The sequence below is a fragment of the Aulonocara stuartgranti genome (genome assembly GCF_965226115.1).
Source record: "Aulonocara stuartgranti genome assembly, chromosome: 1".
NCBI classification, from domain to species: domain Eukaryota; kingdom Metazoa; phylum Chordata; class Actinopteri; order Cichliformes; family Cichlidae; genus Aulonocara; species Aulonocara stuartgranti.
In genome coordinates, this window is record NC_138939.1 from 37,485,941 (window position 1) to 37,511,087 (window position 25,147).

General features: G+C 42.5%; 1 protein-coding gene across 1 annotated transcript; it reads left to right on the forward strand.

The window, feature by feature from the left end:
• Positions 1-8,231: 8,231 nt before the first annotated feature.
• jph3a (junctophilin 3a) lies at positions 8,232-24,642 on the forward strand. Its single transcript, XM_082533332.1, has 5 exons — positions 8,232-9,594; positions 16,518-17,298; positions 18,016-18,140; positions 19,486-20,735; positions 22,859-24,642. Exons 1-5 carry the CDS (start codon positions 9,213-9,215, stop codon positions 22,937-22,939), a joined length of 2,619 nt encoding a protein of 872 aa, XP_082389458.1. The 5' UTR covers positions 8,232-9,212; the 3' UTR covers positions 22,940-24,642.
• Positions 24,643-25,147: the final 505 nt, after the last annotated feature.

The window sequence follows — 25,147 nt, forward strand, 5'->3', positions numbered from 1 at the left end:
TGTTTTTCACATAATGATATTATCTTATATCCTCGCATGTGATTGGCCACAATATGGAGGGATTGGAGCATAGCTGAGCCACTGTGCGAGAGCTGAGCAGCCAAAGGAAATTAAGTGAGGAGCGGCTCTCGCTCAATGGGAGTGTCGACTCTGATTCATCACAAAGCACTCTCTAAGCACGGCTCTTAGAGCTGATGCTTTTGAAATGACACATTATCGAACGTTACGTTGTGTGTCATGGATACTGTTGACTCCAAATCTCCCGACCACTATGTCGATCTGAGACAGCAAGACCGAGACAGTGAGACCAAGACCACATAGAAGTGTTCTCGAGACATCCAGCTTTAGTGTGAGACAGACAGACAATCTTTGTGGAAGATTTAGTTGAGACTGACCCACCTGTTGAGGTGGCGGCAGCATACACATAATATGATCACTGCAGAAGGATGATGACTGATGACAAAGCCAGCCGGCGATGATTATTCGTATCTTGAGAACTAACCATTTCACTTCGTGTTGATCACGTTGCATGAAAATTGGCGGCAGTTCACCAAGTGCACTACAGAGGGCACTCTAGATGGTCTCATATAAACCTGCTTCAGGATGGAAAGCTCAGATTTTGTCATTTTTCAAATACAGCATCAATAATTTGTGTGAACTGAAATAAAATAACATTTTAGGGACCTTTTTTCTATTTTGCTTATAACTGACTAGTCATCCAGTGACCTTAACCTGGGTAATCCTCCTTTCTGACTACCAATCACGAGTCGAGTTATAAAGAAATGGCCTCGTTGTTCTAGTCTATGTGACTAAACGCATAAAACCAGGAAATATTTTCAAGTCACTCTTTTGCTTCACTTTTCAAGCGGGGATGTTTGGTCTTTCGTACACAGGTTGTATTTTTATTTATTTTCCAAAAACTAAAATGTAACGATAAAAGGAAAAAACTGTGAAATTGAATATACCAACTTCTATCACTGCATTACTGTGATGACGACAAAGCCTTAAACACCTCATTATTCTGATCACGCACTCTGATTCTTCTCGTCATTATCTTACATTTGTTTTCTCAAGATTACAACAATCCCATAAATATTACAGCAATAATTGTATGACAAGGTCTTATTTAGTTTTTGGGAATGTAATGTGCGGCGGTATCAGTATAAACCAGCCACTGAACACATGGAGCTGATGATCCAATAGATAGAGGATACTTATTCAATTATTACGTTTTCAGAAAGTCAAAGGAAAACTGGCAGCCTGACAGAGGCATGAGAAGAAAAGCCAACGCACCCAGAAAGTATCCGCGATGCTCACGTGTTCCACATTATCTTACAGCCTTCTTCCAAATGATTAAATTCATTTTTCACCTCACAGTTCACACATGTTACCCTGTAATGATGAAGCAAAGCGTTTGCTTGAAGTTCTTGCACGTTTGATTCAAAATAAAAACACCATTCTGAACATTTCTGCAGTATTGAAGGTCCCAGTGACCTTTATTGTCCTTTTCTTCGATGTTATATTTTCATATTTCTTGTAATAAATTTGCAAGAATTTCAAGCAAACCTTTTGAACTTAATAATTTTAGAGTAAGGCTGTATGACAACAGGTGGAACGAGTCTAGTGCTGTGAATTCTTTCTGGATGGAGCGTAAATCAGTAGGATTTCATCTGGTGTCCAACATTTAGTCCAGTAGTTCCCCAGAAACAGCATCTCAGTCTGGACCAAAGCCGACCAACCAGTTTGCTGTTAGCACAGTTAAATTTGACTACATCTGCTGAGGTGCATAAAGTTGCCATTGAGGAGTACTGCTCGCTTTTACGCCCTTTGGGTTACTACTGTTTGAGCTTATTAAGAAATTTAAAATAAAACCTGTGTTTCTTACAACTCTGGTGCCAGTCTGCTGCTTATGCTGCAGGCCGTAACAGGAGACATATGTAAGGTTTAAAAGTATATTGCAAATTCCTAAGATTAAAAACACACGATGGCCCTGATTTACCCACACAAGCCATTAAAAACATATTTACACTGGCAGCCGGGTAAAAGATAAAGCCTCTTGAGAAAATAAGCGTCAGTGTATCGACTGTGGAGCTGGAAAGCGCTGCCGCTCACAATCCCGCTCTTTGGTAGGATTAAACACTCCAACACGCTTCTCTTTACCGGCTTCAGTTAATTCAAAATGCAGCTGCGCGTCTTTTAACAGGTACGAGAATCTATGAATGCATAACTCCAATTTTAGCCAAACTACACTGGCTCCCTGTTAAATATCGCATAGATATGAAAATTCTTTTATTCACTTTTAAAATTCCGAATAATTTAGCGCCCAGCTATCTTTCTGAACTACTCCACTTATACAATCCCAACAGAGCACTTAGATCGTCCAATCACAGGCTCCTAGCACAACCTAGGTCTCGACTGAAGTCCAGAGGTGACCGGGCCTTTGCATCCGTGGCACCCAGACTCTGGAATAACCTCCCTGTTCATATTCGTACTGCCGAGTCGATCCAGTCTTTCAAATCACGTCTTAAAACTTATCTTTTTACTTTGGCTTTTGATTCTAACTAGTTGGCTGTTCTAGCTTGTTGTGTTGTTACCTATCGTTTGTTGTCCTGTTTTATTGTTTTTTTAATTGTGTCATCCTTTTACTGACTGTGAAGCACTATGGGCAACACTGTTGTTGTAATATGTGCTCTATAAATAAATTTTGATTTGATTTGATTTGATAAAAATAAATATTGAAAATAAAACAGCTGCACACACCTGTAAACAACCCGACATACACCGTGATTAAAAACACTGCGTCCTCACGCTGAAAGCTTTAGTTCAACTCTGCTGTGTAATAAAAAAAAACCAAGTCATGTTAAGGATTTATTTTAACTGGGCAATCAAAACATAATCTATTACTTGGCACCAGGTACGGAGGAAAGGATACTAAGTACAAAGTAACTTGAAAATGCATTACTTTTTTTTGAGTAATGACCCAAATTACTCTAATTACAAGCTTAGCTGCTAATGTTAGCTGCTAATTTTAGCTACGTAGCATTAACCTTAATGTTTATGTGATACTGCTAATAATAACATTAAGAGAGCATATGCAGGTAAGAACAGGTCTCTCTCTGTGGAGTGTCAGGACCTGCTGAAGGTTTTCCAGCAGGTTCCTCCAACAGCAAATCTGAATGCTAACATCACCTTATGTACTTTTGTTATTTGGGAACTAACTGGTGGGAACAGTTATCACACACTGAAAGCATCGTGTGCTTTAATTTCTGCCTGGTAGGTTGACTTATTTCCATTTGGTTTGGTTTTCTGTTTCTCTGCGTTTCGTTATCAATGATTTGGTCATAGTACCAGTCAATGACTGCGTTAGCAGGAAAGAACATGCAAATCATTTCACAATGATAGTATTACATTTAAAAACATAGTATTGTAGAAAAATATAACTTGACTTAAAATACATCAACAGAGACATTAATAAACTATCTGGATACTCTGGAAAATATGCAAATATCTACATATATATCTAAATGTTTTGTTATATCTTTTCATGGAACAACACTGAAGATAAGACACTTTGAGACCATGTAAAGTAGTCGGTGTGCAGCTTGTATAACAGTGTAGATTTGCTGTCACCTCTAAATAACTCAACATACAGCAATTAACATTTAAACTGCTAGCAACAAAAGTGAGTACAGCCCTAAGTGAAAATGTCCAAATTGTGCCGAATTAGCCATTTCCCTCACTGGGGTCATGTGACTCATTAGTGTTACAAGGTCTCAGGCGCAAATAGGGAACAGGTGTGTTAGATTTGGTGTTATTGCTCTCACTCTCTCAGAGACATAAAGACCTGGATGGCCGCTAACTTTCTGCTTCTTAATTCAGATAAATGGTAAATGGTAAATGGCCTGCATTTGTATAGCGCTTTTCTAGTCCCTAAGGACCCCAAAGCGCTTCACACTACATTCAGTCATTCACCCATTCACACACACATTCACACACTGGCGATAGCAAGCTACATTGTAGCCACAGCCGCCCTGGGGCGCACTGACAGAGGCGAGGTTATTATACTCGGCCCTGAAAATCTTAGAAATATGGTATCTAACCAGATTCTTACTCTGGATGGCATTACCTTGGCCTCCAGTAACGCTGTGAGGAACCTCTTCTGTGGAACCAGCTTCCAGTTTGGATTCAGGAGACAGACACAATCTCTACTTTTAAGATTAGGCTTCAAACTTTCCTTTTTGCTAAAGCATATAGTTAGGGCTGGACCAGGTGACCCTGAATCCTCCCTTAGTTATGCTGCAATAGACGTAGGCTGCCGGGGGAGTCCCATGATGCATTGAGTTTTTCCTTTCCAGTCACCTTTCTCACTCACTATGTATTAACAGACCTCTCTGCATTGAATCATATCTGTTATTAACCTCTGTCTCTCTTCCACAGCATGTCTTTATCCTGTCTTCCTTCTCTCACCCCAACCGGTCGCAGCAGATGTCCCCGCACCTCCCTGAGCCTGGTTCTGCCGGAGGTTTCTTCCTGTTAAAAGGGAGTTTTTCCTTCCCACTGTCGTCAAAATGCTTGCTCATAGGGGGTCATATGATTGTTGGGTTTTTCTCTGTGTCTATGAAGCGCCTTGAGGCGACTTTTGCTGTGATTTGGCGCTATATAAATAAAATTGAATTGAATTGAATTGCATTGAATTGCACTGAATTGCATTGAATTGAATACTGGTCAGTGGAAGTCTAACATGGCTCATTATGGCAAAGAACTCTCTGAGGATCTGAAAAACAGACTGTTACTCTACATAAAGATGGCCGAGCCTGTAGGAATGATGCCAACACCCTGAAACGGAGCTGCAGCACGGTGGTCAAGCACATACAGCAGTTTAACAGGACAAGTTCCTCTCAGAACAAACCTCGCCATGGTCGACCAAAGAGGTTGAGTACATATGTTCAGCGTCATATCCAGAGGTTGTCTTTTGAAAGCAGATGCATGAGTGCTGCCAGCATTGCTGCAGAGGTTGGAGGTGTGGAGGTCAGCCTGTCAGTGACCATACTGCATCACAGGAAGCCTCTTCTAACGATAATCCACAAGAAAGCCCAGAAACAGTTTGCTGAAGACAAGCAGACTAAGGACCACCTGTGTTCTGGTGAGACCAAGACAAACCTATCTGGTTCAGATGGTGTCAGGGGTGTGTGGTGGCAACCAGGTGAGGAGTACAAACACAAGTGTGTCTTGCCTACAGTCAAGCATGGTGGGGTGATGTCATTGTTTGGGGCTGCATGAGTGCTGCTGGCACTGGGGAGCTACAGTTAACTGAAGAATCCATGAATACCAACATGTGACATACTGAAGCAGAACATGATCCCCTCCCTTCAGACACCGGGCCACAGGACAGTATTCCAACGTGCTAACAACCCCAAACACACCTCCAAAAAGACCAGTGCCCTGCTAAATAAACTGAGGGTAAAGGTACGTGACTGGCCAACCATGTCTCCAGATTTAAACCCTAGTGAGCGTCTGTGGGGTATCCTCAAATGGAAGCTAGAGGAGCGCGAGGTCTCTAACATCCACCAGCTCCACGATGTCATCATGGAGGAGTGGGAGAGGACTCCAGTGGCACCTTGTGAATCTCCAGTGAACTCCATGGCCAACAGAGTTAAGGCAGTGTTGGAAAATAATGGTTGCCACACAAAATATTGACACTTTGGAGACACTTTGGACATTTGTAGTCACTTTTGTTGCCAGTAGTTTAGATATTAATGACTGTGACAGCAAATTAGTTATACAGTTTGTGATGGCATGCCACACATGGTAAGCTCCACACCTCACCACCCGTTGATTCACTTTAGTTTAATTTACAGTCACTACTTTAAAATATTCTATTTATTGTTCAATATCGTTTCTTTATTAAATGTATTCATTTTTCCATCACACCTTCCAATGTTTATATGGCATGCACACATATTAACCTTGCAAGGTCAAAGTTCTGTTTTATGTTATATTAATACATCTTTCTTTGTTTGAGTTACCTGGGGGTTGGTGTCTCCTCCTGTCTGGCAAAGGGCTGGGAGACCTGAAGTACTACTGACAGCCTAATTGGATTGCACCACATGCTTCATTGCCTGGGGGGTGTTTCATGTTTGTTTAATTGTTTTGTATTAGTTGGTTATATGGCAGCCATCTTGTTTTCCCCCGTGTGTGTCATTTGGTTTAGCTAAACCAGTATTTAAGTCCCCCTGTGTGTCATTTCAGCAGGTCAGTTTATCATATGTTTGTTTGAGGTTTTGTTAATTATTATCTTGAGTTTAATCTATTGAGTTGACCTCTTTTATTGGTCTGCCTGTTTAAGTTTTGGCTTTGTTAAATATGTTTTCATATTTTTGGGTCAATAAAACCCCTTTTTTGAATTAAAACCACCTGTGTCCTTTATGCTTTACTGCTTGGTCCCTGACACAGTTATACAAGCTGCACACTGACTACCTTACATTGTATCAAAGTGTCATAACTCCAAGTTGTCCCATGAAAAAATATATCAAAATATTTAAAACATGTGAGGGCTGTACTCACTTTTGTCAGATACTGTATGCTAAATTGTCCGTAAAGTCTCTCCACTAATATGCTTTGTACCTTGGAACTTATACATTTGCAGACACTAACCATTTCTTCTGCACCTGTGGTTAAGACTGTATAAGAAGCAAGAAATAAACAAACCCCTTAACAGATAAGACCACATCAGAATCACTGAAACACTGAAGAAACACTGAATATCTGCGTGTATCTAGTATTGCTCTCTTTTCTTTTTTCTTTCAGAAAACCATCTACCACGATGCTTTCAAGCTATATTTCTGCCTCATTTAGGTCATTTGGACCTTAAGTTGGGTCCATATTCCTTTGTGTATTCTCTTTGTTAACGGGCAGAAAAGAGCATCATGGAGGTCTGGCATGTATCAGTATGCTTCAATGAGCAATTTTACCGGAATTAGACGTCATTTAGAAGACGTGAAAATAGAAAATGTTCAATTCTGCACTGATGAGCAGAGAAGAGGGAATCAATGAACAAGAACTGCTGTGGAATTACATTAATTAAACACAGGTTTAGCCATAATTTCATTATGCATGTACAATGACAATAAATTCTTTTCTATTCTAGCTCTGATTTTTGCACAAAATCAGCGCAAAAACCTGCATTTCATTAAAAAGACGTCTGTTTACGGTTGTTTTTTAGGATCAATTAAGATCAGTTAAGACCATATGTGGCTAACACTGAGGAATGTGGAATAAATGTAAAAAACAAACAAACCCAGAATTAATAGAGAAAATTTGAAAAAATAATACATTAAAAACCATGTTTAAATTTAGAAAAAAAAATAGAAATTGAATAAGTGAACATTACAAATGAATGAATTATATTTGGTGTTTATTTACTTAATGAATCTATATTTTATTGTTATTTTTAAGATGTTAAAAAATATATTTATCTATTTAATTTAGAATTTTGCTCATTTTGTATTATAAAGTTATATATATCATCATCTATCTGGGTCAGCACAAAGTGCCACACCTTTTCCTTCTGTGTCTCGGAGAGACACAGAAGGAACCTGGCACCTGGCATTACGTGAGGTTCTGTTGTCACGGTCCAAACTTATATGAATAAAAGATACAGCAAATGTAAAATTCATAAGACCTTTATAATCTATTTCCTGTGGATTATCTCTTAGTCCTTCATTTCCTGCTCACCCAAACTGACACAAAACTTTCTAATATCATCAATTCAGTGAATAACAATACATTTACTGGATAACTAATCTACAAATGTAGACGTCTGGTTTTCCAGTTCATACCACAGCGACACTTATTTTCAGGCCTTGTTGGCATTTAAGGAGGTCGCTCTGGGTCTGTGTGGTGTCCACTCGAGTGAAAGCTACACTGCACTGGTTTGCTTTTGAGATGAAAATGAAAAAAACAACAACAACAATTAAGGAGCACACAAACCTCGAGGAAAACAGACTGCTGACTGACCAGGTGTCTGGGAGGAGGATGAGTGTCACAGGGAGAGAGCGAGAGAGAAATGAGGCTGGATAATTAGGAAAAGCAGGCGGTATTCCCACAGGGAAAGAGCAGCAAACTCTGCACATGCAGTTATTCGCACCATCCCTCTGTCTCTTTAAGAGCTCCGAGAAGGAGTGTGTGTTCGCTGTGTGTGCGTGTGCGTGGGGGAGGGGTATTGGCTGGGGTGGAACAGTCCTGTAATGAGCAGATTTTAGAGAGAGAGAGAGCAAAAAACAAGAGAGGACAGATGACTTGGTGGAATCGGGACATTACAACAACAATCCAGATTTAGGTGAGCGTTGGCATGGAGAAGACAAAGGGGAAAGGACAGGAATAATATCCGCCTCTGATTTTTGCATCCCTCATCTTCACTGGAGAGAGTCGCCTGGATCCCGGCCGAGCAGAGGAGAGGAAAAGGGGGAAGAAGAGCCGGGGAGATATTCACACTGCTTTATGTCCGCCAAGGCGTGTGTGCAGGGCTGAGTCCGTTTGATTGCTATGGATGTGTGTCTCTGAGCGTTAGCCTGGATTGCCTGTATCCAGGCCATGCTATAGAAAAATATCTTCAACTCCTCCAGTTTTTTTAAACATGGCGTATGAGTGCATCAGTATCCCTGTCCTGTATCCATCCCTGTGAGCTGGTGATGCAGGGATGTGAGGATGCTCTAATGTGTAATTGAGCCAAGCTCGCTCACTTGCTGCCACCGCCGCCACTCTGTGGGCCTGCGGGACTGCTGGAAAAGCCTAGGCCTCGCTTGTCTGGAGCGCCCTGCTGCACGGCCAAGGCGAAGGGCCTGTGAGGTTGCGTGGTGAGCAGGAAGGTGGAGGAGGAAGTGGAGGAGGAGGATGAGAAGCACTCTGAGCCCGCATGCCCATGGGAAGCAGCATGCACGGCAGCTGTGTACGTCACTCCAGACCCATCGCTGAGGCTCGGATTGCTTCTCCGTCATGAGGCAATGCTCCGTGGGCCCTGTCCTGCTGTTTCTAAAACACCCAGCTAGCGTTCCACATACTAAACTAAGCGGAGAGGAAGTTCGAGGCCCTGAACCTGTATGCTACCTGATTTAAACGAGGCCTCCACCCTCCTTGCTCCTTCTGAGTGAAACAGGCCCTTGTTTTTTTCTTTTTCTTGACGTTCTAAGGATTTGCCTAAACCTGTTTCATGCATGTCCACTGGAGGCAGGTTTGACTTTGATGACGGGGGGTCGTACTGCGGGGGGTGGGAGCAGGGTAAGGCCCATGGCCGAGGTGTCTGCACAGGACCCCAGGGTCAGGGTGAGTACGCTGGGGCCTGGAGTCACGGCTTCGAGGTCCTGGGCGTGTACACGTGGCCAAGTGGGAACAGCTATAAGGGCACCTGGGCACAGGGCAAGCGGCATGGCATCGGAGTGGAGACCAAGGGTCGCTGGGAATACAGAGGAGAGTGGACGCAGGGGTTCAAAGGTCGATATGGGCAGCTGGAGAGCACGGCCAGCGGGGCCCGGTACGAGGGGACATGGAGCAATGGGTTGCAGGATGGATATGGCACTGAAACCTATTCTGACGGAGGTAAGGAAGCTAAGAGCAGCTTATATCTACACAGATTTTCAGACCAGGTTAAAGAGCAGCTTGGTCCACTTTAGCTTCTCTGAATAAAACATTCCAGCTTGTTCCACAAACTAATTTTCAAGCTGCAAGTGGAGCAGCTTGCTTACGTTTTCATCTGCTTAGCTCCACTTTATCACATCTCCAATGTAGGTCACATAAATAACGTGTGGCTCACATCTATGAACACAGACAGGTTACTAAAGACTCCTACTGGGCACCACAGCAGAGGCCTAGGTGTTAAAAGGCTATATTTAGGATAATGTGCAATTGTAAAGTATTGATAGTGTACAGTGTGAGCGCAAAGCAGTGCAACGGTACAGCTGTACTCACAAGTTTACTTCCACTCATCATGGGCTCAAATTTCATGGTAAGTTGTGGCTTTTAATGATTTCTTCAAACTCTCCTTTTTCCTCGATTAAACACATTTTTAATGACTTAAAAAAACAAGATTAGGGTTCACAAGTTTAGTTATTTTGGAATTTCTCCAATCCACACAAAGTTACAAATACACTTCCACTAATATTTAGTTTAATGTCCCTTAGCAAATTGTACTTTGCAAAATCGGTAGCATTCATTTAAATTAGTTGTTTTTCTGGCACAGACCTGGCTTTCAAACACTGTCCTCACTGAGATTGATCCTGTAGGAAGGCCATTCATGAAGCTTCCAAAACCAGTTTTCATGTTTGTTTGTGATCAGTGTCTTGTTGGAACTCCCAATTGTTTTGACTGCCAAGTTGCTGATTTGAGATGAAGTTGCTTGGTAATTCTCCTTTTCTGTTATTGTTCTATCCGCCCCGGAGCATGATGTTACCACCACCATGCTTGACAGTTGGTACAATTTTCTTAGGTTTGAAAGCCTCGCCTTTACTCCTCCAAACATGGCTCCTGTCAATGTGACCAAATGAAAGTGGCTTCAGTGTGAACAGGAACTCTGGTGTTTCAGTTCATGGTAGGCTTGAGCCTTGGTGGTTCCTGGGTTAGCCTTTCAGAATCCCAAAGCCCCAACCTGAACTCTATTGAAAATTTTCGGACTATGTTTGAAAACTGGGTCCTTGCCAGGAAACCAACCACTTGAAACGAACCCTATTAATTCGGCCAAGAAGAGCAGTCAAATATCCAGTCAGAATTGCGCCAGGAGCTTGTTGATGGTTATCAAAAGCATCTGACTGAGGTGCAACTTGCTGAGGGACATTCAAACAATTATTAGTGGGGGTATATGTATTTATTTGAACCTATGTAGATTAGAGCAAACCCAAAAGAAATTCAAATTCGTGCACCCATTTTTTAAAATTTTTGATCATTAAAGACGTGCATTCATTCCAAGTGGGGAAAGCATGGTTCAAACAAATCATTGAAAAAGTTACCATGACATTTACGCCCATGATGACACAAAGTTCTGACCACAACTGTATGACACAGAGAAATCACTACAGAGGGAAATGAAACAATTACAAAGAGACGCTAAAGAGCTGCAAAAAGAAATATACAAAGTAAATTGACCACAGCGAGACACTAAATGATCAAAACAAAACAAAAAATCCACTGGGAAATGAAAATCGGTAAAACAGTGACTCCTACCGACAAAGACACACGAAACCCCCAAAAATCCACAGAGACACAACTTGAAAACAAGGAGACACAAATTGACTTCAAAATGATACAAGGCAGCTACAAAAAGATATAAATTGACTACATAGTGGTGAAAATTGACCTCAAAGAAAAATTTAATCAGTATAAGGAGAAACAAGCTGACTACAAAAACCCCCCACACAAAAACAGAGAATATGAAGAGACAACCAAGAGCCATAAAGTGAGCACTTTTAAAAATGTTTCATCAAGAGATTTTAAAAAATTACTGTGAAAGACCTAAAATGTCAAAATAATGTACAAAAATGTGCAAAAGGACTAAAGAGGACAGAGGACACCAGAAGATATTGTGCTGACTGTCTGCCGGGCTCGCGCTGTGGAGGCTCTCCTGAGCAGCCTTTCTCTGAGATTTTAAGAGAACACAAACAGGCTTTAAAAACAGGACACCTCTAATATTAGAAATTAAGCCATTTTGAGTCGTGACTCCTGTTTAGACACACAGACTTATCAAAACACACCTTCACCCCTCTCCCCAGTGCCATGAAAGTCTCCATGGAAACATTGATACAGCAGGTCAACGTGTCACAAGAGACCAGCTCGCACGGCTCTCCTGCTCTGATTGGCTCGCTGCCGCTGTCATTTCCCTTTATTTCTGACTTTGGGGGGTTGTAATGTAGGCCGTTTGATCACCGATGGTAGCCCGCCTCCGAGCACCCAGATGATGGAGCGAGAGGTCAGTGAGCGATGCAGGTGGAATAAAAGCACTGCGTGTGCGCGTGCGGGCTGAAGGTGGAGATTGTTTACCGGGAGGCGGTGGATCGTTTTTTTTACCGACTCCCTGCACGAGTGTGAAGGCTGCACGGGTTCATACGCCCTATTTTAACTGAAAAAGACTGCGTCACGCGACAGCTCTGCTCCTCTCTTCCGCTCACGTGGGAGACCACCGACAGATGAATATAGCACGCGCGAGCTGACACATTTTCCACAACCCAATAAATGTGCAGGTTTTCTCCATCAAAGACCCCCGCCCCCCAAATAAGACACACACATGAGAGAGGTTTACTGACAGAGCTGCCAACAGAGCAAGTGCTCATTAAAAACCATAACAGCCGCATTTGGCGTCCATAGCAGGCCACGAGCAGCCTCGTGCAAAAGCCGTCCTGTCCTGTTTCAGCACCGCGGACAGCTCCGATACTGAAATCCTTAAAAACCTCACGAAGAGCTCAGAGCTGAGCGGAAACAGCGTCAGAGCAGCGGGACACATGTACTCTGGAACAAAATAAAGATTTAAGACTGCGTGTGGCATTTGGGTGTTTGAAGACATGAGAATTGTCGTGGTCATAACCGAACTCCTCTCTGGGTGTGTTTACTTGAGTAAACTTGTTGTGTATGCACAGCGTTTTGCTCGCTTCATAATCAAAGAAAATGTTTTTTTAATTTATTTATTTTTTCAACATTTGTCACACTAACACATGAAAATAATCTGACACCAACAAGCACAACAATCGTACTATAAAATATTCAATAACATAGACATATTGGGTTTGTTTTTTTCAGTAACAATGCACAGCAACTTAACTGATTATGAAGCATTAATACTGTAACTACTAGCTTTTTTCATCTATATATCTATCCATAGCAAGTCTATCACACTGGACACTGGGCTGCTCTGCTAACATCAAAGGAAAAGAAATGATGTGATGCTCATTGTAGTTGGGTTACTCATGTGTCTCTCCACACATTTAAGGCTAGATTCACAGCGTGTGGTATCCCTCAGCGTCCCCACTGATCTGGAGCCCAAAGCAGTTGTTTGCTTTGCCTAGTGGCAAGCAGCACCTTTTGTATTTTAAAAGCAAATAGGTTAAAAAATGCTGCCCTCTAATCTATTGAGCAGAACTGAGTTCAGCCTATTGGTGGAGCTCTCCTCAGCAGTCCCAGTTTCTTATGTGGTCCCTTAGGAAAATTAATGGTCCTCCCTTGTCTTTGCCAATAGTGGAAATCAATGTTTTGTTTATGTATTGATTTTTGTTTCTTTCATTTTCATTTCACCTAGTTTGAATGAACAAACCCAATATTGGGGGGTTGATATTATTCTAAGAGCAGCTTCTAAGTGCATGTTAGTACCCATATTGGGTGCTAACTCACTCATTGTCACTGGGACATCTATGGCACTGACACAGGCCTATTCTGGAAATGAGCAACAGCTTTCTAGACATGGAAACAGCCAGCTAAAAGCACAGATAGAAAGACCCAGAGACTATTGGTAAATGGCCTGTATTTGTATAGCACTTTTCTAGTCCCTAAGGACCCCAAAGCGCTTTACACAACCAGTCATCCACCCATTCACACACACATCTACACACTGGTGATGGCAAGCTACATTGTAGCCACAGCCACCCTGGGGCGCACTGACAGAGGCGAGGCTGCCGGACACTGGCGCCACCACCAGTAGGCAACATCTGACCACCACCAGTAGGCAACGGGTGAAGTGTCTTGCCCAAGGACACAACGACCGAGACTGTCCAAGCCAGGGCTCAAACCAGCAACCTTCCGATTACAACTCTTGAGCCACGATCGACTCAAGATTGGCCGTATAGAAATGAAATGGACAAAGTCATGTGACCAGACATCACAGACTGATTAGCGACGTCTCATTATGAAGCCCTGAGCTGACCGTTTTCACCACTGCTGTCTTGGTGTTGTGAAGCCAGATGTGATGAGTAAGGAGTAGATGTGACTGCGAAGCAACTTGTGATTGGCAGGTCAGCAGCTAATGAGCATACTCTGGATACCTACCCTCCTTTCTAACTCTAATAATGACCAGAATTTATGAAATGAACTTCATGTGTGCCACGTGGCATGTTTACGTCAGACATTAAATAGAGTTTCTAAACCAAGAGTTAATGAGCCGTTGGTGCAGATAGTGTTTTTGAAGAGAGGACCCAAAAGCAGACACTTGAAGACAGAACTTGATCTTAACAAAAGGCAGGTTGTTTATTAAAGATAGAAGATCAGACAAGGATAGAAAATAAAAGACAAAAGGCAATGAAGGCATATGCTAGACTGGGAAAACCTACTAAGGACAAGACACGTGGAGGAAAGTGAACTGAAGTTCCGGCAAAGGACAAAGGGGAAGTGATGCAATAAATACACAGACCGGTGATTATGAAAGTGGAGAGAGCCGCGAAACTCAAGTGGAACAAATTCAACACAGAGACAAGGGAAGCAAAACTAAACACAAGCACATGACACAAGGACTATCAAAATAAGACAGGAAACACACTGACACTGACAAGCACTCAAGGATTGGTCAGGCTGAATTAATCAGCCACTCTAAAAACTGAATCTCGACTCTTTTTTTCAGTTTTGGACTACTGTGTGTAGAAAACAGGTGACCCATCTTTAATTTTTCTTTCACACACAGAATTTTCAATCCTTAAAATTCACTACTTGCAGTCTTGGTTGTGGCTGGCTTGCTAGGTTGATGACTTTAGCTGTGATCAGAAGCAGCTGGAGCAGTACCTACTAAACCCAATCTGCAACAGAGAACAGACAGCTATTAAAAGGCTGACTGCAACATAAACCTCTCCAGCTTTATAATCAGGAATGAGTCCTACTGTAAGTGAAACTAACACGCTGGTAAGTTTCCTTCCCAGAAACATGAAACTTTAGATTTACTTCACCCTTTGCTCTGATCACCTCAGGGATTTGAGGAGAGGATGCTGACCTCTCCTTAGAGCAGACCTGCTTTGGTTGGAGGCTGCTTTCAGGAGTTTGCCCTCTTCCAGGAGGTCTGGACATCAACTGGAGCTGATTTTTTGTTCTTGGTGTAGACAGAGAGGAGCATAGTGAGAGAGGAGGCTTGACATATATAAACCTTTATGGCTGATTTCAGAGCAACAGCAACCCCCTCGTTGTATCATAATATGCTGGCTTGTCTTCTGCTCACCTCCTCCACCTAAATTGCCAAATCCTCAACAGCTCAGGCATAAAGATTCCTCCACTACAGCTTTTCCTGTTTTTACAGAGTACATATGTGTATTTTCTGCAGACTGGGAGAAGCCAAAAAACAAGTGTTATTTATGGTTTATTTCAAGTGTTTCTATTATTTTAATGCCATTTCACTTTGCTTCAAGTTAGCACTGCTGTGTTTTAAAGATTTTATTCTTGGCAGCGTGTAGTTTTCACACAAAGATGCACAAACACATCACATATTAGATCGGATGCTGAGCAGCCTCCTCACATTATGGAATATTTTCTACACTTCCATCCACATGAGGCAGGGATGGCATTTTTAGACTGACATACAGATGCAAATTAGTATGCAAAGCTCTGGTGTGCTCACAGTGAGTCCAGACACATCTTTGTCAAGCTTTAATTTTATGGCAGATTTATTTGTACCTTGTTGAAAACGTTCATAAACAGTCAACACAGAAACTAAATATATGTGGCATTTCTCAGAAGTGTCAGTGTTGTCATACACGTCACCAGGACTTTTCCTGTTTCAGAATGAAAGATGTTAGTTGCCATTTCTGACAGACAGCTGTGCATTTTCCTGTTGCATTTCTGACTACTTGCTGACAAAAATTAGCAAAATGCTTGGGTAAAAACCCCAATCAATTAAACTGCGACTGCATTCTTTCTAATACCCAGTGGAGGGAAACTACCTTTCCCTTTGACCTTTAACATGACTTTATAGTTTCATCCACTGGTTTCAGGTCATGCTAAACACTGAGCTGTGAGACAGAGCTGGGTGTTATACCGTGTCCTCACTTTTAGCCTCAAGTGCTAACACATGTGAATCGGCCTTAAACACAGAACAACGTTACCTATGAGGCTGATGCACGAGGCGACTGGCTGGTTACATTTGAAGGGAATTTGCTTAAATTAACTTAACTCCTAACCCTGTGCTATGTGAGTATGTGAAGTTTGGGGTTTGACATCTTCTGAAAACTTGGCAGTTTGACAATTTAGAAGTGGACGGGAGCCCTCTGACCAGTTCTCAGTAATCCATCCTGTTGTGCCTAAAATTAGCCCTGCACACCAACTTTGCTACTCAGTGAGCACTTTGAGTTTGCAAAGACCTTCCACTGAGTAATGCAAAGACCATTTTGGCAATTACTGTATAACAGTTAGCATACATTAGTGTATTCCTCATGCATGCTACTCTCCTGTTTGGTCCATTGAGAATTCAATTAATGATCTAACTAATGAATGAATTTACACATAGATATTTGGACACTCAAATAAAATGCAGTTCTTATGTCTGACTCGTGCTGTGTCTGTCTGTCTTTCAGGAACCTACCAAGGCCAGTGGCTGGGAGGGATGCGCCACGGCTATGGTGTGCGACAGAGTGTGCCGTACGGCATGGCAGCTGTCATCCTCTTCCCTCTGCGAACATCTATAAACTCTCTCCGCTCTGAGCACAGCCATGGCCCTCCTGCTGTGCTGGAGGATGGCACTGCCACCACGCCTACAGATGGGGTGGTGGCCGGACTGGCTGGGAGCCCAGTGGGCCGGGGTGGGTTTGCTCTTGTGGCACCGAGTGAGGCCGAACGGCAGAGGAAGAGAAAAGGCCGCTTTCGGCAGTCTATCCTAAGTGGCCTGAAGCTTCGGCGCTCTGAGTCCAAAAGTTCTCTAGCCAGTCAGCTCAGCAAGCAGAGCTCCTTCTGCAGCGAGGCCGGCATGAGCACCGTCAGCTCTGCTGCATCTGACATCCACTCCAACACCAGTGAGAGTGAACAGGGCGCTCCTGTGGATGCCACTGTCACTGAGATGTATGCTGGAGAGTGGAGGAGTGACCAGAGAGCTGGCTGGGGCGTGAGCAGGCGCTCAGATGGCCTGCATTATGCAGGCGAATGGGCGGGCAACAAGAGGCACGGATATGGCTGCACCACCTTCCCCGATGGCACCAAGGAGGAGGGAAAATACAAGCAGAATGTGCTGGTGAGCGGAAAACGCAAGAACCTGATCCCCCTGAGGGCCAGTAAAATCCGAGAGAAGGTGGACCGAGCTGTGGAAGCTGCGGAGAAGGCTGCGGACATCGCCAAGCAGAAAGCAGAGATTGCTGTGTCGAGGTTAGATCTTCCAGTATTCTGGTCACCGCTTCGTAGGAATAATTTGAACGTATCTCGTTAGATAGAGCTGGTGACACACCTCTGCGCACCCAGCAAGATTAAGCAACATTAAATCCTCTGAAGTCTAAGACATCACTGGTGACGACCCTCGGTCCAAAGCCTAATCGTCACCCTTTGTTTGACAAAACTAGCTTTTTTGGAGAAATCATTTTTGATGAGTGTCAGTGTGTTGTACAATAATCATTGTCTTTGTCCCCTGATTACCGGGGGATGATTTCTTTTAAATGAGCTAGCGTTAGACCTCACAAATTTGGGATTCAAATCTGGTCAAATACCTTCCCCAGAGACGTGAATAAAAGAACAAGTGGTATATTACAAACTATGGTGTGCTTTGCATTACTAACCAATTATCTGTTCCTGTGTGGTGGGGTAGTGCTTTATATTGTCTATATTGTTTCATAGGGAGCCACAGCACATATTTAGCCCTTCAAAGGCTAATCAAACTACGTTTTTTTAACTGCAAACTTTTTGAGAGACAGTCATGCATTCTTTTCGATAAAACATATTTTTTGCAGTCTCGTATGAAAGTTTCACTTAGATATTACAAATACCTGGATATTGTTTAGGAGAACATTTTTATTACTTCATAGATACAAAGTAATTTATCTTAAAATACACACACGTTTTGACTTTGCTGTTTCTGCCTGTTCTGTTCAGGATGAGCCACGCTCGTGGGAAGGCAGAGGCTGCAGAAGGTGTGGCGCAGAAAGCCACGGAGGAGTGTCGACTGGCTCGGATAGCTGCCAAAGAGCTTTCACCCTCCTTTCACATCTATGGCAATGGTTAGTAGGTGCACAAGTGTCAGTACATTAAATGTAACAAATGTAGCAAAGCACTATGTGCGAATCAGTCTGTTTACCATTTACCAAAACTAACCAACAGGGTCTGCAGCAAGTAACAGGTAGCTAGATGATGTTAGCTTAAGCTAATTTCACACTTTACATGTTCTTGTTATGATCCTGCTTTCACAAATGAGTTATATGATATGTAGCATGCATAAATAAGAGCTAAATGCTAACTAGCTTAGCTTAGATGAGTGGCCTCCCCCATCTGATGGACGACTGGTTTCTGAGGCCCTGTTGTGAAGCCGCAAAATGAGTGTTTCTCAATATGACCGGTATGACCTCAGATGTGTGCCTGTGCTCACGGAGGTCAAGACAGAAAGACATTTTTCCACAGACCTCTATAGAACTGGAAACCATAAAAAACGCAATTTTAGCATTGCAAAAGGAAAGAAGAAAAAAAGCAGTTTTTTGTAGTAAATGCTGTAAATGAATTTGTCATTTGGCAAATTATGCAGTCAATTAATGGTAGAAATTGACTGCTTAGATATTATGTATATGGTATATTTTATCTCAATTTTAAAGCCATAAACAAACTATTTGTTTATGGAGGCAAAATAAATAGGGGGCAGGGATAGCTCAGTAGGTAGAGTGGTTGCCCCATGATCGGAAGGTCGGGGGTTCGATTCCCCTTAACAGCTACCCTGAGGTACCCCTGAGCAAAGTACCGTCCCTACACACTGCTCCCCGGGCGCCCAATGGCTGCCCACTGCTTCACTGAGTGAATGGGTTAAATGCAGAGAGCAATTTCCCCACGGGGCTCAATAAAGTACAATAATGTACACTTTCTAATTAACCTATAAAGATAAAACAAAGGTATAACAACCTTTCTATTTGTTTTTTGCCTTCAGGCTTTTCTCTTAGCTTCACTGATTCTATAGTACTCTGTATTTTTTAGATTTTCCACAGAAATTTGTTTGAGATAATTATGAGTCATAGCTAAAGGATTCAAATGCACTAATTTTCTTAAAATCTACATGCAAAAGTACGCCTACTGGAACCTTTACAGATTAATAAAGTAAGTGTGAATTTGCTTTTAAGCGTAGGCCCAGTGTTACACACATTTTAATCTCATAATAAACTACAAAGGATTAGCCTGTAAGAATTCAAATTAAATCAAGTATATTCACTTTCATAATCCTCTCTAAGCTGGCAGCACGAGGCTCCGTTTGTTTGCAGCTCTTCTCCTCCTTTTGTGTGCCGATGACACTCAAACATACTCGCGCTGTAGGCTTTGCTCTGGGTGCCAAATCACCTCACTGGTGCTGTTCTCCTGTTTTCATAGGGCTCGAATGTCAGCGGCCCAAACACCAGGGCACCAAGGACAAAGACCATGAGGTCATCTCCACAGGAACAGACAGTCCGGAGCTGTGCACTCCTGACACCACGCCACCTGTGATAACACCTGATCTCAGCCCCGTGCTGAGCGTACCCACCTCACCTCCCCACAGTCCACTCAAACACACCCATCGCCCCAGGAATGCTTGCTTCATGCGCCAGAGCGCCGTGGACGATCAGGGCGGGGCTGAGATCCAGGTGCTGGTAGAAGGGCGGGGGGTGGATCTGCCGAGGGGCGGGGCTAACAATTGGAGCGACGACATGTATCCGGATCGAGCGTGTAGCAGTCGCTCCACTACGCCCTCCCTTCTGGAAGAGCAGGAGGGACAACTAAATGGCCACGAACAAGCCCCTTTGTCCAACCACAAGCCACGGGAGAAATCCATTTCCAATCACAAGCCCCGGGACCACGCTTCCTCCTACAGAGCCTGGGAGCATTCCTTGTCCAACCAAAAGCTCTCCAAGCACGCCTCTTCCAATCACAAGTCAAGAGACTACTCATCGTCCAATCACAAAACATGGGATCATTCGTCCACCAATCACAAAACCTGCGAGCATGTCTCTTCCAACTACAAGCCACAGGTGCACATTTTATCCAATCACAAGGCCTTGGATCACAACATGTCCAATCACAAGACTTCTGAGCATGCTTCTTCCAATCACAAGCCCCAAGAATATATCTTGTCCAATCACAATGCCAAGGACCACGTCTCTTCTTCTTGTTACAATCCTCGAGAGCATGTCTACTCCAACCACCATCCAAAGCAGCACAACCACTCCAACCACAAGCTTAACGAGCACGCTGTAATCGACCAAAGGCTAGACGGCCACACCGGGGGCTGGACTGCTGAAAGCACCCTTAGGTGGAGCCCCGCCCACTCGCGCCTCACAGAGCAGGACGAGGAGAAGATGAATGACTATACAGTCGACATGAGGCTGCACTGTCCGGACTCGCAGACTTCTCGGGGGCTGGGACAAGAGTCCCCGGCCCCCAAGAACAACAGGCTGCGATCCAGAAGCCTTCGACCGGTCAGAGAAGGATCCATGGACTCTGTACAGATGCTGGACAACCTGAATGTGGGGGCAGAGCTGGAGGAGTGGCCACTGCACAGGGACCTCACCCTCTCCCCACCTCTAAAGTCTCAGCCCATCACTCTGGAGCAGGAAGGAGAGCAATTCACCCTCAAATCAAACTCAGTGAGTCTGCAGTGCTCTGTCAGGCTAACAGTTCATTTTTTAACACATAATAACATAATGTTTGCTGTTACCACAACACACTGATAAAAAAAAAGAAAAAGAGCTATGTGATAAGACCTACATATTTCAGTTAAATGCAACAAAACTAGTGTAGAGTTAATATTTAAAGGAAGAGCTATGTGTTTACCAAAACTTCACGTTTTAGTCACAGTGCCTCAATGATAAAAATCTAATGATTTTTCAGATTAAAAGACTTTTAGTTCACAAAATGCCAAGATGTATTAGACAGGAAATTTTAAAACAACTCAAGAAAAATCATTTTTCTCAGTGTTAGACGACAGTGGGATATGAAAGTCACTGCTGAATCATCAGCACAGCAGATAAACGTCTGTCTTGAAATTATTAAGAGCATAAAAAGAAGACGATTGGACTTCCTGAAGTTTTTTGGAGACGTTTCACTTCCTTTCTAGCTTTTCAAGCTCTTAAGACTCGGGGTGACCGAGAACCTGCACAGACGCCTGTGTTGGAAAATATCTATCACTGTGATAAGAATCAAAGGTACGAAACTATCACAATTAACTCCACAATGTTACATTTTCAATTTTTACACTGAACAAAGGAACTTTCAATGGACAGATTACTGATCCAAGAGCTTCCCTAAAACTGCTAACATGTGGTGTTACTGCATGCAGAGATTCAAAAATGCAACAATCGAAAAAAACAGCATCTCAACAAAAAGGTATAAACTAACCAAAAGATTCCTAAAACAATTACGGAAAGACTCAAAACGAGCACAAAGTGAAACTGAATGCTCACAGATTCACAAAACAACAAAAGGAAATGAAAAAAAAATAACTCAAAAGGATCTCAAGACTGAAAAATGTCTGAAAACAACTACAAAGATTCTGTATGAAGGCAAAATATGAATACTCTCAAAACCAAAACAAAAAGGGGTAAACCACCTTCAGCTGACTCAGGTCTGTAGCTGTGAGATTAGCTAAGAAACTCCTGGGTCTAGCCTAAAATTTTCCCACTACACAATTCAAAAGTCCATCACCACAAAGGGTCTAAAATGGAACCGAAATCCAGAAGTGCTCTGGTTTTAGAAGTATTTCCTCATTTCTGTTCCCATATAAATGCATTCTTTACACAGTGTCTTCAGTACAAGACTTTCCTGCATCAGTCATGGTGGACGATTGTAAGAATGACACCAAGGAGCCAGAGTCTGTAATGTGTCCACTAGATGACACACGCGTTGTTATTGCCTTCTTATTCCATAGGTAGACGTGGACACGTGTGGGGTGGGCATTATCATGAGGAAGTTGTGTTTACAAAAATCATGAATTTTACATGTAGTTTGCACCAGTGCGGTCTAAGTGTGCCCTGTGATGGGCCAAAGTTGTCTGGTGATCAGTACATAGTTAACTTTGTTAACAAGCCTTAAAATAATCAGCATAACATCAAGTTACCAAGTATTCTTTTTGAGTTTCACAAAAACACTTCGGTATTAGGGTATTACTTTTGTAATTCTTCAAATTTCAGGTTTTTTTGGGCGGGGTTTTCTTCTTCCTCTTACAGAGTGCATGCTTACATAAGATAGTTTAGGATGTTAACTTTCAACAGATGTTAGGAAAACCATAAACACAACTAGTTGAAGAATAAGTAACTAAACCTCCTTGTGTTTTGAGTGTATGTAGGAAAAAAAAAGTTAAGTCACTGCGGACTCCTCTGTGGGCTGGCAACAACATGGACCTTCATTTTCACTCCCGAGGCATAATATACTGACGATTGGTCACCTAGTGTAAAATGTTACGCTTTGGGAGTGAGAACGTGCTGTCACTTTATGTCACTCGGACCCAAGCAGACTCACGGACGCAGAAAATATAATCGAGACTCACATCTGTTACGTTATTTTGCCCAGTTATTGTGCTCTTTAAGGCACCTGAGCAGAAAGTGCAGCCCAACTCTAACCTCTAACCTGTTTGTTGATAGCCTGGTGGGTTACTCAGATGTCCATTGTTAAATCTTGACCAGAGTCTGAGTGTCTGTGTTTGTGTTTCCACTGAGATCGTTGGTGCTGTAACTGGACTAATTGCTTTTTTCTCTCTTCTCTTGTCTCCTAGGGCTCCAGCTCTATTCTGGTGGTTATGGTCATTTTACTCAATATTGGAGTAGCCATTCTTTTCATTCACTTCTTTATTTAAGCTTATACAGGTATGATCTACTAAGACTTATTGATAACTACGGTATATTATATGATTACTTAATGAGATGGACGTTCTGTCTATTCGACTGGAGCCCGCAGCCCGAGTGAAGGACACAGCAGAGCCTTTCTATTGTTGCTACTGTCTTTTTCACCTCTGTTGAAGCCCATTTCAGTTTCTACAAATACACCATTTCTTTTCAAATGCTTATTTTGACTTTCATTCAATATAACTTCCATAGAACGTCCACATGATAAAAGGCGGTTGAATTAGAGTCACGAGAAAGAAAGAAAATGCAGCTTTAGACGAGCGTGTTGTTTCGGGCTCACGTGCACGGATGCCCGTCGCTGACAGATCAGTGGACTGGAGATGGCACAGGCAGCGTTGCCCATTTTTTAAAATCAGTCTAGAAAAGAATATAGCAACCCATGTTCCTGGTTATCATGAGAAACACACTCAGTCCTAAGCCCCCTTTTGCCTTTGAACCTTTTTCCTTTCCTTCAAATCCATCAGTCTCTATTCGCACTATGCGCTACAGAACTATGCTGCAAGAGTAGATCCATTTTAAAGGGCTCCGTCATTATTCTTTTCTCTTTTTCCCCTCTACTACATAAACACGCAACCATTGCATGAGGCTGTGTGAGATTTTAAAAAGTGCATTTTTCTATCCCTTTAACATCACTGTTCTGTCTTCATTTGTGCGCACTTCATCCTGATGGTCACCTCTCGATTGTCAGACACTTCACATTCAACCAAAATCACAGAGTATGACCAAATCATATTTGATTTGCGAAATCAAATGCCAGCGACCAACACATGCCAAGCCCTCCTGGTCTAATCCAAGAGGAACTTCCTGAATTCATTACAAGTAAAGTGGAACCACATAAACACACGTTTGCGTGCATAATAAACCGAACAAAAAGAAAAAGAAAAAAAAACACATTTAACTGCTGACATACTGAGGAGGTATCAGCCTTGCCCCTTTGTACAGCCTTGAGACTGTTATGTTATAATCACTAATTCTAATATATAAGTGTATGTGTCATTATTCTTCAAGTTTGTTACTTTTTGCAGTTTGCAAGACAGAGAGAATGCTGAGTGCCTCGTATTTATTCATTTTGGTTCTCAAATTGATTTAAAAGCCAACCCTAGATCAAACACCCCACACGGGCAGGCTAAGAGGAGACAAATAACCTTGAAAATTAAAAAAAGCGATCCCCATCCTTCGGCCCTCCACACAATCAGCCCTTCCCTCTTCACCCTGAAATGGCATGCACTGTTTTGTCTCTCTCTCCCAGTCGCCCCTTTTGGACCAGTCGAAAAGGGAAAAATGGGGTTTCTACGGTGTCATTTCCAGAAAACTGTTTTTTTTTTTGAGACCGGATGAGATTTTTGTTTCCAGCATGTTTGTTTAGCCTGCTCAATCTGGTGTCAGTTTGTGAATTTCTCCCTCTTGTCTCTCTTATCCAGCAACACAAGGCTACGTGAGACATGGAGAGCAGTGTAAAATAAACGCTAGCTTTTAACTCTCAGTGGATACTGAAATGTCCCGAGTTTATGAATGATATAAAAGAAACTCTCTGCTACTGTATGTTTTATACTTCGCACCCAGTGGCATCATCATGTTGTGACATCATTGCATGCCCGAGCATGCTCTTTCTTACTCTTTGGTTTATGAGGTTGTTTCAAAGTTAATGTGGAGAAAATAATGAAATGTTTGAAATTAAAGAGCTTGGTGTGGTTATTACTGAAAGTAATTTCATCTACAGCCCATACTACAGCCAGTACAGACTACATGTTGAGCAGGAAGTCTAAAAGCTATCTGCCCTGCACTTTATGTCAAACTCATTTTACATGGTTTTACACATACAGCCCTCTTTGGCCTTGTGTGAAGTGGACCAGTGCAACTTCCCTTTCTGTCAGTATATAAGAAAAAGAAGTGCAACTTTCCCATGTGGTAAAGAAAGACTGCTGTAATATATGAACGCAATCTGTCAACATGACTCTTTGGACTTAAATTGGAAGGACTAAATGTGTAAAATATAGAAATATATCACTTAATTGTTTTGGTGTCGTATCAATGGCCATAGGGAGGCCTTTAACTGTAGGAAAAGCTCTAAAACTTGTGAAAATACAGTTAAAAGTCTAACATGTCCACATTTTCCGAAGCCATCCATTGAGCCAGATTGGAGTCTTTGCTGGCCCAAA